The following is a 14,189-nucleotide window of genomic DNA, read 5'->3' as shown; positions in this document are numbered from 1 at the left end:
TCATTCCACTATAAAGACATATGCACATGTATGTTTATTGCAGCACTATTCACAATAGCAAAGACTTGAAACCAACCCAAATGCCCATCAGTGATAGACTAGATAAAGAGAATGCAGCACATATATACCATGAAATACTATGCAGCCATAAAAAAGGATGAGTTTATGTCCTTTGCAGGGACATGGATGAAGCTGGAGACCATCATTCTCAGCAAACTAACACAGGAACAGAAAACCAAACACCGCATGTTCTCACTCATAAGTTAGAGTTGAACAATGAGAACACATGGACACAGGGAGGGGAACATCACACATTGGGGCCTGTCAGGGGTTGGGAGACTAGGGGAGGGATAGCATTAGGAGAAATACCTAATGTAGATGACGGGTCGATGGATGCAGCAAACCACCATGGCACGTGTATACCTATGTAACAAACCTGCACGTTCTGCACATGTATCCCAGAACTTAAAGTATATCGAATAAAATAAAAACCACACTCACATAAAAATATTCCTTTTGTTTAATTTCGGTATAAACAATACCCATATAGTACACTTGCTTAGCCAGCTTAAACTGAAAATTTAGGGGAAAAACCAAGGAGGTGTTTATATCACAGTTCCATATACATCACTCATTCATGTATTCATTCAGCAGTCATAATCTTTAAAATAAATGGAATATTAGAATTCCTTTTTCTTAGTCAAGTCACAAACTAGGGGTCTGATTGATACGGGAGTTAAGAAGAAATCACTTAGTCAGATAGTAAGGGCATGGGAGTCCACGGCGCGGCTTTTCTTTTTAATGAAAAGCAGTCCCAAATCGTTTTCTAACAAAGAGCAAGCCGGGAACTTGCATGGATGAATGCTGGCAGGAACTAAGAACTAGACATTTTCAAGATGGCAGCTCCATCTTCCCTTGTCTGCCAGCCACATGTACTATAAAGGAGGAGAAAAGATGGTTCAGGTTAAGTGGAAATCTCCTTTGCATAAGAAGATTAGGGTGAGGTGACCAGCCTTCCCGTGCACTATGTAAACGTCATACCTGATGGAACCAATCTATGAGCCCTATGTAAATCAGACACCGCCTCCTCAAACTGGACTATAAAACTTGGGGGATTCACCACCAACTGGTCCTTTCCTCTGGGAGACCCCTTCCTCCATACAGGAGGCTGTTTCTCTTTCTCTTCTTTTCTACCTATTAAACCTTTACTCCTAAATGCCTCATGTGTGTCCATGTCCTAAATTTTTCTGGCATGCAACAATGAACCCCAGGGGAATATACCCCAGGTAATGTAGCCACTTCATGATCTCAGTTGAATAGTATCCTCCCCTAATTCATGTCCACCTGGAACTTGTATATGTGATCTTATTGGAAATAGGGTCTTTGCAGCTATAATCAAGTTAAGATCAGTTCATGCTGGATTAGGATGGGCCCTCATTCGGCAAGTGGTGTCCTTATGAGAAGCTGAAAATTTGGACACAGAGATACACACAGAGGGAAGACAGCAATGTGAAGAAAGCAGAGATTGGAGTTATGCTGCCACAGGCTGGGGACTGCCCACAACCGCAGAAGCTGGAGGATGCGAGGAAGGATTCTTCCCTAGAGCCTTAATTTCAAACTTCTAGCCTCCAGGACTGGAAGAAATTAATTTCTGTTATTTTAAGCCTCCGAGTTTGTAGTAGTTTGCTATGGAAGCCCCAGGGTACTAATTCATGGTCCAATCTTCTGCCAAGTGACCCTTCCTTTCCCCCCACCACCCAGCCTCCATCCAATTCCAAAACATTTTCTCCCATGTCTTTTTTGTTGTTTCCTTTTAAAGGAGTTGGGTTTTGCCACGTTGCCTAGGCTGGAATGTAGTGTCTGTTCAAACGCTCGATCCCTCTACTGATCAGCACAAGAGTTTTGATTTGCACCGTTTCTGACCTGGGCCAGTTCACCCCTCCTTAGGCAACCTAGTGGTTCCCCGATCCCAGGAGGTCCCCAGATTGATGTCAAACTTGGTACGGTCGTCCAATCAACATAGCACACAGCAACCCAGAACTCCTGGGTTCAAGCGACCCTCCTGCCTCAGCCTCCCCAGTAACTGGGACTCCAGGCTCCAGCCACCAAGCCCAAGTCTTTATGGAAAGCAGTTCAGGATCTTTCGCCCCTCACCCAAGCAAAGGCCTTCCCTTTGCATATAGGAAGGCTCAGACTCTGCCTCACCAAATGGGAGGCGCCTAGATGAAGCAGGTTTTCCTTTCCTCCACCCTAGCAGGCTCTTCAAAGGGTGAAGAGTTCAGTAAAATGGGAATATAGTAGAACAATTGATTTCTCCACTGATTAAAATTATAGCACTCCCTTGAAGTTTAAAAAAAGAAAGACAAAAAATAAAAGAGAAAATGAAAGCAGTTACAATCAATTTGGATTTAAAACAACAAATTTTGCATTTAAAATAAGTTTGTTCCCATTTTTAAAAAATGGAGTCATTTCATAATTTTGTTACTTTCCCCCCTCACTTAACTCAACAGTATATTGTGAGCATTTTCCCATATTAGAAAGTCCTCAAGGATGATACCATAATGTACACAGATCCACAATCCCTTGTCCACCGTTCGGGACAAAGGAAGCTCCTTTTCACTCTTTGAAGTTTCCCTGGAAAATCAGCTTACAAAGGCTGATTAGTTGGACAAAAGGCATACAAATTTATTTAACATATATACAATGGGAACCTTCAGAATGAGGACCCAAATCCCTAGTGGGGGTGCAGAAGTTTGTATACCATCTTTAGGTTACAGAAAGAATTTGGGGCTTGGATCCTGGCAAAACAGTTATGGGAGGAGAAGTCAATGGGCTTGAAGAACATATAATGGTCTGTTGGGCCCACAGAGTGAACGATGACTTGTGACAAAAGTCTGTCCAGATTTGGTGTCAGACTTAGGTCTTCCTTCCTGTAATACGGGTTCAGTTAATGAAAACTTAAGGAAGGGATTGGAGGTAATTGTCTTCTTTTTTTGTAGGTCTGGACTTTAGGCAGATAAGGAAGCTTTGGAGAGCAACTTTGTCGCGTGCTTTGAGAGAGATGGAGGTGGGGGCAGATCTGGAGAGAGAAGTCCGAGAGACCTTGAGGCTGCTTTTTCAGTTATCATGTACGAAGCACTACATTTTGGGATATCGATTTCTGAGCCCCGACACCACAAATCCCAAAAACTGAAAACCCAAGAGTTGTTTTAAAAGTTTGGCAGCAAAACTGACCTGAAGTGACCTAAGCCTACTTATGGTCTATTTATACCACTTAGTGTGACTGTTAATGTTTCACGACAGAAATCTAAAGGTATTGATTAGAGATGCTGCCACAGACCCTGCTGAAGGGATTAAAAAACATGCCCCAAATTATCCTTCTAAAATCCGAACACTTTTGAATTCTGAAACACACCGGGTCTCAAGGAGTTGTGAACCTATATAATTATCCCCCTGTAGTTAGATATTTATTTTCACGTTTTTACTATCATAAGAAGTGCTGCATGCAACACGTTATACATGTGAATCTTGTTTGCATCATTATTCATGTCCTTAAGATAAATTCTTTGATATGGAAATAGAAAGTCAGAAAAACTAAACACGTTCTTGGTAGATATTGTCTACTTGTTTTCCAGAAAGGTTATACCAATTAACACACCCCTCACCAGCCCTGGAAAACATCAGCTTTATTAAGTTCACAAAGGAAAATTGTCATACCATTGTGCTTTTAACTCATTTGGTTACCGGTGATGTTAGATATATTTTTAAAAAGAGGTTTATTAGTATTTCGAATTCCTCTCCTGGAATTGTCTATTTATGACCTTTGTTCCTTTTCTACTGAAGTTCATCTCATAAGCTCGCTTTGTGTATGTGCCGCACAAAGGCCCAGGGGGTGGGGACCAAAATCAAGCCTGACTCTGATCACCTACCTGTGTACCCTCCACAGAGAAAGGATCACTTTTTCTTCTCTGAAAGGTGTCTCCCCACCTGGTACACTTGTCAAGCCCTGCACTGCAAGGGTGAGTCCAACTAGATGGACTGTCTTTTTCTAATTTGTCTGCCCAGAGCAAGCAGGATGCCCTTTCTAATTTATACAAAAGTACCAAGCTGAGATCTTAACTAGATGAATTGTGTTTCTAATTAATTTGAGTTTAAATTATTTATATAGGCTGGGTGTGGTGGTTCACACCTATAAAGCCAGCACTTTGGGAGGCTGAGGCAGGTGAATCACTTGAGCAGAAGAGTTTGAAATCAGCCTGGGCAACATGGTGAAACCCATCTCCACAGAAAAATACAAAAATTACCCAGGCATGGTGGTGCATGCCTGTAGTCCCGACTACTCAGGAGGCTGAGGCAGGAGAATCGCTGGAACCCAGGAGGCGAAGGCTACAGTGAGCCGCGATCATGCCACTGCATTCCAGCCTGGGGGTAGAGTGAGACCTGGTCTCAAAAAACACAAAAAAGGTTCTTTATCTAGTAAAGCTATTATATTAAATTTTCGAGTGTTGTATTGTGCGACTGTATTTTTCTTGCTTATTGCTTTGTATTTGTTTGACTCATAAGTTATCTAAACGTCTTCCATTTTGCTTTTTCTTAAGAAATGTTTGTGGAGCTCTAAGTAGCTTTGTTTTTCTTCCTTTTGCTTCTGAATATTATTTTAAGTGGTGCAATGTGGGTAGAAACGTATGAAATCTAATCCTTGAACAGTTAATCCCAGCTGTCAAAGGGACCTACTTGGCCCTGTTTAAATGCCCAGACCAGAGATAGTCATTCTGCAAGACATCTACACCCATATCATCTATCCATCCATTCAACCAGCACTAATTATTGAGCACCCAGTATGCTCCAGGCACTGTGTGAGACATTGGGAATACAGACATACATAACAGAAACCGGAATTCCTTCCTTTATGGAGCTTGCAATGGACACCATGTGTTCAAGTTTCATATACCCATAACAACAGCTAACATTTAGGAATGCTTACTGTGTGCAGGCACCAGTCTAAGTGCTTTACCTGCATTAACGTATTTACTTCTCTTAGCAACCCTATGAGGAAGTAGGTATATTATTGTTCCCATTTTACAAGTGAGGAAAATGCACAGGGAGGTTAAGTAACTTGATCCAAGATCACAGACAGGCAAATAGCTTGGTTACTCGTAAAGTGGTACCTAGCAAGTCTTCATCACTTCCATTTCCCATGTCACTTTCACAGATTTGTCACTTTAACTGTCTACTTCAATCCTCTCTTTCTTCCTCTTGGTCTGGGGCTTTGCTTCCACCAATGCTTCCATGCCCCGCGAAGAAACTGCTCTGCCACCCGTGACTTCTGACTTGGCCTTTATCCCCTGGTAGTAGTCTGGGCTTGTCTTTTAGTCTCCACCCCTGGTTTTGACCTTTCTTGGTTTCCTTTGCCAACTCTCATCTTTCTGGTCCTGATGTGCTACAGTCTTTTAAAGCATGGTGCTAGTTTTCTTCCCTTTTCAGTCTATCACCTTTCCCTAGACAATTGAATTTCTAACCCTGGCTTTTAAGTACTACCTATAAACCAGTGCCTCCCAAATTCCCATCTCCAGTTCATAAAACACCAGACTGCTATAGTCAGCTTCTGGATGCAAGTCTGAACTCAACTGTCCAAAACCATCCTCATCATTTCCGTCATACCAAACATGTTTCCATTCCTGTGTTCCCTTTCTCAGAAAATAGTGCCACCAACCAGTTATGAAAGCGAAACACTACAACTATTCTTAACACTTCCCTTGTCCTCACCACCCCCATATAAAATCTATTCCCGAGTACTATTTATTTTATATCTGAAATATTCCTCCAGTACATCCACTTCTCCCCATCATCATCACTATTTTCTATTCCTGACCCTCATCCAAGTTACCTTTTTTTTTTTTTTTTTTTTTTAGTTGGGGTTTCTCTCTTGTTGCCCAGGCTGGAGTGCAATGGCAGGATCTCAGCTCACTACAACCTCCTGCCTCCCAGGTTCAAGCAATTCTCTTGCCTCAGCCTCCCGAGTAGCTGAGATTGCAAGCATGCACCACCACGCCTGGCTAATTTTGTAATTTTAGTAGCGACAGGGTTTCTCCATGTTGGTCAGGCTGGTCTCGAACTCCCAACCTCAGGTGATCCACTTGTCCTGGCCTCCCAAAGTGCTGGGATTACAGGTGTGAGCCACTGCACTTGGCATTCCCAAGCTACCTTTATCTTTCACCTGAAATACTCCTATTACTGGTCTTTTATAGTTTCCTTGCCTCTATTCTTGTTCCTTTTCAGTCTATGCTCCATACTCCAGCCAGAGTGATCTTTTCAGAACATGAATCTGATTATGTCACCCCTGCCTTAAAACAAATATTTTTTTTTCAAGGATTTCTCTATGCTCTTGACAGGGCAGGGGGTGAAACTATGTCAACAGGAAAGTAGGGGACCCTTATTTCTTCACACAAAGGCACCTACCAGCCCATTTGCCAAATTTGGCACTGCAGGGTGAAGTCCAACTAGATAGGAAGCCTTCTTCTAATTTGTCTGCACAAGGAGTATGCCCTTTGTCATTTGCACAAGGTCAGAATACGTAGTAGGCTTGAAAGGCCTTCCATTGTCTATCCCCAGCCCACTTCCTCAGTCACATGCAGCACCAGTCTTCTTGTACCCACAATCTACCTGTGCTGGTCTACTCTCAGGTCCTCAGATAATCCACACTTGCTCCTGCTTCAGGACCTTTGCACATGCTGTTCTCCCTTACTGAAATGCTTCTCTTTATGCATAAATAACATCTGCTCATGCCTTACATCTCAAATCAAGCATCAATTCCTTAAGGATACGACTTCCCCCAAGACTAGGTCAGAACATTCATATTTACTTTTTTTCTTTAGAGCACGTATCTCATTTTTAAATTGCACCCTTATTTACATGATGGTGTTGTTAATGACTGTCTATGCTGTAGCCTTTAAGTTCATTAAAGGCAGAGACTCTACCAGTCAGGATTCTTGGGCTGTAAGCAACAGAAAAGGATTCTGGCTAAACTTAAGCATAAAAGGAATTTATTGGAGGATTTGGATTAAGTTCACAGAATCAGTGGGAAGGCTGGTGAATCAGATACAGAAAATGACCAGGACCTAAGGTTGCCTAGGCAGCAGGGGATGTGGCCAACATCAAGCTGTGGGGCAATCCAATTGGGATATTCTACCAACACTGCTGCCACTGGACACTGGCACCCATGGAACAGCTGTGCTCTTGACAAAGCCAGTACTGTTCTGAGAAAATTTCTCAATTGTCCTGATTTATGGCTTCATATCCTCTAGATCTCTGCCCAGGCAGGAGAGTTCAATTGGCTGAGCCATGTTACATGCCCATATCCCACCTGCCAGGGAACAGTACCATCAGGCTTCCCATCAAGGTTCACACAATGTGGGCATTTCCCCCATTGAAAACATTGTGGGGATGCCAGGTAAGAAAACAAATAAAAGCACCAGAGAAACCACATCTGTTCAATTCATTGTTCCCCAAACTAGTATGATATCTGACATCAAATAAGACAAAAAAAATATTTGAGGGAACAAATAAATGACCAATGCTGGGCATCTCTGAGGACACAGACTGTCCAACTTGTGCCTGCTTTAGGGTAACCACTGATAATCACTGGGGCCTTTTCACTCCAGCTAGAGCCAACACTGGTCAAACTGGCTGCTTAGTCGAGTTCACCCCAGTCCCACTGAGATCAGATAAGGAGCCAGGAGCTCTATGAGCTAGAGTGAGTGGATATCACTAGACTCATTTTATAACGCAAATGTGAGGTGCAGGGAGGTGAAGTGCCATATTCAAGATAATACAGTTGGAAAGCAAGAACAAGGACTTGAAGCCTCATCTGCTGGCATAGTTTGGTACCTTTTCCCACCTTCTGTATTATGTTGTTTCAATTGCATATGACAATGTGCTTCACATAAAAATATTTGGGTGGCCGGGACATTTCCTCCAACAGTATCAGATAACAAGGGAGTTGAGAGTGCTGAGGCCACCGAAGAGACTCAGCTACATCCAGCATGGGAGAAGGGTGGGCACAAGGATTCCAAGGAGTTAATGCTTATCTAGTCCAGATCCCTTTCCTTGCAAGGAGACAAGATGCTTTGGTAAGCTGAGCTGCCTGCTGATAAACTGCTGGTTAACATGTTCGGGCTATCCCTCTGGATCATTTATCTTTCCCTTCTTACTCAGATTGATTTGGCCTCCTTGTACATCATGAACCTGAGAATTTTCACTGAAATTGATGACATATGGCTTGCTGCAGTGCCAGGGGACACAACCCCCTGTTTACAGTATAATTCTCTAACAGTCAATGGGCCCAGCCCCTCTATCCATCCCCACCCCTCCCAACAATTCCTCCTTTGAGCTCACTAGAAAAGGCTATAATGAAACCTCTAATGATATTTAGCAATGACAGGGAATGGTTCCAGGAGGGAAATTACAACTGGAAGATATCCACCAGGACCTGCTAGTAATTGTAAAGGAAATCTACTCAGTACTCACAGGGTCCTTTGTTTTACATAAACAGGAGGCTTCCAAGGTTGCTCTAGCCCCCTCTAATAGCAGAAGTCTATGGAGAGATGTCTGTTTCAGAAAGTGGAGTGGAAGTTCTGTTCACATTACATTAGAAAGAACTCGTCCACTACTAGTATTTTTCTCCCAAGTTCTTGGGGGACCTTCCCCTAGTTCTAACAAGAGTGACTATTTACTAAATACATCATCGGGAGACTAACCAGGGAGGCAAGTGGAACTTAGATAGGATAAAGCCAGGGTGTTAGAGCTCTAGGGTGTCTCCACCCCTCTCTGTCTTACTTGGGTGAATCCATTCTCCTCTGTGAGCTTCAGTGTCTTCATCTATAGAATCAGAATGTTGAACTAAATGACCCTCTAAGCTTTTTCCAGCTCTGACATTACATTCTGTGATTCCACTTGAAAAATGATGAAGCAAAAAATATGTAAGCAGAGGGAGGAATGGGTGATCTTTAAAAAAATGCTTCAATAAAAGAAACAGCAAGAATGGATAAAGCCCTGGTGACCTACACAAGGAAATCAGTCGAGTGTCCTCAGGAGGCTCAGAAGGCAGGCTGCAACTTGCTGGGCAAGCCACACCTACTCCCCACATTCCTTCCAAGGGCAGCCCCAGGTCTGAGCTCTGGGCAGTGAACCAGTGAACCAGTAAGGTATTTTGCTTGTTTGTTTGTTTTGGTGGGGAGGTGGGCGGAATCTTGGAGGCAGCTGCTCAGTCCCTGAAGATAGCTGGTTCTTAAGACCTGACCCCAGCAGAGGAAAGCTGAGTTTCAAAACAGAAGCATGAGGGGCCTCTTCCTTGGAAGAAGTGAGCAAAAAAGGCATCTTAACCTGCTAGGTACCCAGCAGGAAAATGAAGAAATAAGTGTAATGGAGACATGTGGCTAGTTTTTACAGCTAACAGGTAAAACACGTCTTTAAAGCACATTAATAGTAAAAATCTTAGCTACACAAGGCAAAAGTCCCAAGCCCCAGATTTGGTATATGCAGGGTGTGTGTTCATGAGTCTACTCAATGTCTTTCAAATCTCAGTTTGCTGACATGTGACATGGATGTAATCTAAACAAGAGAAAATTTAAAATATACGAAACTTTCACTAAGTACCAGATTGTTTCAGACGCTCATATCAATTACCTCATTTAATCTTCACAATTGTGAGAGGGGGATTTATAGTTTCATTTAACTAATGAGGAAACAGGGGAGGTAAGTGACTTCTTGGCCCAGAGGAGTAAGATTTGACCTCAGGTTTGTCAACATTTGGGTTACTTCCAGTAAGTCAATGGCTCAAAGAAGATCATATGTGTGAAAATGCTTTGCAAATTATAAATGCTATAAAGTATAAGAAGTTATAGTCCTGAATTAATGCAGAAACCTAAATATCATCCAGAATCAACATTCTGATGGAGGAAGGGGCTTTTTCAGGGAGCGTTCTTTGTTCAGTTGCCCACTGGATCCTTTATTTATTTTCCAGGCAGACAAGTGAGTTTTTAAAAGTGACTCTTGAAACAATGAGACTCTCTAGTTCCAGCTGTGCTACAGAAACATTTATCTTGAGAAGTCACTTGCTCTTTTCATGTATGAAAAGTGGGGTTAGGTCACAGGTGATCACCAGGGTCACTTCCGTCAACGCATTCAGTGACTCAGAAGTGGAAAGCACCCAGCGAGACCTAGAGTGGGCCGTCTCACTCTCATTGTTAGAGAGCCAGTTCTAACATCAGGTACTTTGGCCATCCTTCCTACTGTGGGAGAGCCTGCTCACATCCACCCTCTTCCCTTGGGAAGTCTCATTTGATCCTGGAAGGAAGTTTGGAGCCTGGACAGAGTTTCTCCCTTGGTGAGTGGCCACAGACTTTGAGATCTCTGGCAATCTTACAGTATCCACTCCACCAGCACATAGCAGCCACAGCCCTAAGCTGAGAAGCCAGTGGGTGAGAGCTCTCTCTCTCCCCCAGTTCTTACTGGTGTTTCAGTCTTGAGAGGTCATCACAGACTGTAGAAACAGCATGGGAGGAGGGGCATGAGATGGATTCCAGGGGAAGAAACTGCAGTCCTGGATCTAGCTTAGCTGTTGCTGAATATGTGATATATCAACCACTCCCTCCTTTGTACACACCCAGTATTGTATGAATTTCTCAGTTACTGCAGTAACTTGTTTACTTGTGGGGTACGCCACAGCCACACACATAAATGACTGTGAATGAGTGAAAAGGAAGAGATAAATGTAAGAGGGACAAGTGGCTAGTTTTTACAGCTAATAGGTAAAACACATCTTTAAAGCACATTAATAGTAAAAATTGCTGGGTGCGGTGGCTCACACCTGTGATACCAGCACTTTGGGAGGCCGAGGCAGGTGGATCGCCAGAGGTCAGGAGTTCGAGACCAGCCTGGCCAACATGGTGAAACCTCATCTCTACTAAAAATGCAAAAATTAGTCAGGCGTAGTGGTGGGCACCTGTAATCCCAGCTACTCAGGAGGCTGAGGTAGGAGAATCCCTTGAACCCAGGAGGTGGAGGTTGCAGTGACCTAAGCTCACTCCACTGCCCTGCAGCCTGGACAACATAGCAAGACTCCATCTCAAAATAAATAAATAAATAAATAAATAAATAAATAAGCAAGCAAAAGTCTTAGGAAAACAACTTGTGCACACCCAGCAAAAGCATAGGGCCCACTGCAGGCTGGTTCCAATTATGTGGGAAAGTCATTTAATCTTAGAGCCACAACACTTTGAGATTAAGTAATTTGCTCAAACGCTGAATGGAAATAGTATCACCTATTTCAAAGTAGGGTTGGGATTCAAAGGAGATACAGCTCTTGAACTAGAGTTTTCTGTCTCCATTGGTGACAAGCCTTGTTTAGAGATGACCAAAGACTGGCACTCTTTTTCATAAAAGCAACTAGTTTTAGCTTCCTCCCTCATGCTCACCCTCCTGAAGTTTGAAGGAAGTTTCCAAATAATCTTATTCAGAAAGAATAGCATTTACACTGGCCAGTTAGGATATCTTAGGACACACCGGAATAGCAACATGAAACACCCATTTTGGGGGGGAAAAAAAGTGTTATAATTTGAAATTTAAAAAAAATACAAGTCTTGGGAAATTAGAGGAGACCAGAGTGATAGAATTCTGGAGGGACTTTTCACAAATGCCAACTTTTGGTTTGTGCCTTTCCCATATTTTATTAAATTCATGTTTTTTAAAAAAAAAAATCACAGCAACATTATCAAAGACAACATATGTACAAACATTTTACAAAAAAGAACATTACCAATATCAGTGGTAGTAAGGGCAAGCTGAAGAATAAATAGACTGAGTTTCCGGGCAGTGTCTGTCCTCAAAGACATCTAAACTGCGTTCAGGCAGCTGAAACAGGCTTCTTTCCTGGTGACAGGCTATGTGGTCAGTAATACAAACGATGGTTAATGAGGCTACTACCTAGGACCAATTAACAAACTCCTCTTCTCTTCGAGTAGGCCATGATACAAGTGGAACTCATCAAATAATTTAAACCCAAGGCGATAACGCTATTTCCCATCTAAACTCATTTAAGCCTTCACAGTGTCACAATGGATTCAGTTACCTGCAAACGATCCCGGGTTGTCATACAGATACTTGTTTTTTACACATAACGCAGCGCCATCCCTTCCTTCACTGCCCCAGTCAGGTTTCTTGTTGTTGGACCGAAAGGGGATACATTTTAGAAATGCTTCCTTCAAGACAGAAGTGAGAAAGAAAGGAGACCCTGAGGCCAGGATATATTAAACCTGGTGTGTGCGCAAAAGGGAGGGGGAAGGCAGGAATTTGAAAGGATAAACGGCTCCTTTGCGCCGAGAATCAGGAAGCGTGACTCGCTTGGGTCTGGGACGATACCGAAATCCGGTACCCCACCCAATCCCCTGCCCCGCCGGGTACCTACAAACTCGGTTCCTTTCTCAACTCCCCCAGTTCCTTGATCTCCACCTTCTTGTACTTCCCCGACTTTCTCCGGTTACTGATCACCAGGACGGCCACGCCGGCGACGAGGGCCACCACCACCACCACGATGACGGCGATGAGGCCGGCGGTGAGGCGCTTCATGGAGAACTTCGGGGGAATCTCGTCCAGGTAATAGATGAGCGTGCGCTCCACCTGCAGGGGCTCTCCGCGCACGCGCAAGTCCAGGCCGCCGCGGCCCTGGAATAGAGACTCGCCCTTGACGTCCCTCTCGAAGTAGTAGGCTGCATCACCGATGTCCACGTCACCTGCGGCCTTCTGCGACGTGTTCTGCCGCAGCTCGATCTGGATGGTGGGCTGCTCGTAGTGCACGGCCGCCACAAACTTGGGGTGCAGCCGATAGCGCTCGCGGAAGAGCCGCCTCAGCTCCGCGTCCAGGTCCGAGTGGTTGAAGGCGCCGGCGGTGGGGCGGTGACGGAGGTCAATGAGGATGTGGTGGGTGCGCACCAGCTCATCGCAGCGCAGGCTCAGGTCGCCCTTGTCGGTGCGCCGCACGCCCACCGAGTTCACGCACCAGCACACCGACGTCTGGTTGCACTGGCGCGCCTTGAAGCGGCCCTCTGGGTCGCAGTCGGGGTCGTAGAGACCATCGTTGTCCACGAGCGCGTGCTCATTCGGCCGCACCAGCGTGCGGGCGTTCTTGGGGGCGCTCATGCGCGCCTTGAGCAGCAGACACTTGGAGGTCAGCGTGGAGCAGTCGACCGCCACGCCTGAGCCCAGCGCGCGGCACTGGCAGCGGCCACCGGGGCCGTCGGGGCTGCACACGGTCATCTTGTTGGTGGGACACGTGCAGTTGTCCTGTGCGGCAGTGTGGCCGGTCACCGCCGCCAGCAGCAGCAGCAGCAGTGGGAGCCGAAGCGGTGGCGGCGCGAGGCCGGGGCCCCGAGCCATGGTGGGGCGGAGGAGCGCGGATCGGACGCGGGCGGATGAGGCGCGGGGACTCGGCGGGGCTCGGGCTCCGGCGTCCGGGATGGTCTGCGGGCGTCTGCCGCCCGGCCGCTTCCTCCGGCTCTTATACTCGGCCCGACCTGCCCGGCTGGTTCCGCCACCGACCGTCCCTACTGGTATTTGGGTGACACATCCCGCCCCCCTCCCCGTCCCACGGAAGGCCCAGCCGGCCCTGCGCCGCCCGCGATAGGATCAGAGCAGGGAAGCTGCTCCCGCCTCCTCCGGACCGAAAGCCGGGAAGGGGAGAACCGATACTCACCTGCAGGCTTCTGGGGACCCGCCCTCGGCGCGGCCTCCTACTCCTGGCGCGTCTGGGCCGCTCTCCCGGCAGAAAGTCTAAAGAGTTTCATTGCAAAGTGTGGCTCGCGACTGTCGCACTCTCCCCTATCCCCGACTCCCTTTTCGTTCTTTCCCGGGCCCCTAGCCCGCCCTTAATTTCTCTCACTCCCTCTCTTCTTTGTCCAGTTCTCACAGTAGCACATATTTATATAGTTTACAGTTCACAAGCATTATCTCATCCTCACACCAGTCCTGACAGGTAGGGACTATCAGACCTGTTTTATAGATGATGCTGAGGAGGCTTAAAGACCTGAAGTCACACTGCTATCAACTTCCCCATATTCCTGAGAGGGGTCTTTGGCACCTTAAGAGTGATGAGACCTTAAATAAAATGTTTGTGGACACGAAGTGATGCAGAATCT

General features: G+C 45.5%; 1 protein-coding gene across 1 annotated transcript; it reads right to left on the bottom strand.

The window, feature by feature from the left end:
- Window positions 1-11,700: 11,700 nt before the first annotated feature.
- Window positions 11,701-13,527, bottom strand: TACSTD2 (tumor associated calcium signal transducer 2). Its single transcript, XM_005543235.5, has one exon. It carries the CDS (start codon window positions 13,429-13,431, stop codon window positions 12,460-12,462), a length of 972 nt encoding a protein of 323 aa, XP_005543292.3. The 5' UTR covers window positions 13,432-13,527; the 3' UTR covers window positions 11,701-12,459.
- Window positions 13,528-14,189: the final 662 nt, after the last annotated feature.

Source organism: Macaca fascicularis, chromosome 1, assembly GCF_037993035.2.
Source record: "Macaca fascicularis isolate 582-1 chromosome 1, T2T-MFA8v1.1".
Classification (NCBI taxonomy): Eukaryota; Metazoa; Chordata; class Mammalia; order Primates; family Cercopithecidae; genus Macaca; species Macaca fascicularis.
The sequence above is the reverse complement of the archived record's forward strand: the minus strand, read 5'-3'. Positions and strand labels throughout refer to the sequence as shown.

What these genes read in the sequence shown, in the direction of transcription:
- TACSTD2 (XM_005543235.5), bottom strand. Translation starts at nt 13,431, where the DNA reads ATGGCTCGGGGCCCCGGCCTCGCGCCGCCACCGCTTCGGCTCCCACTG.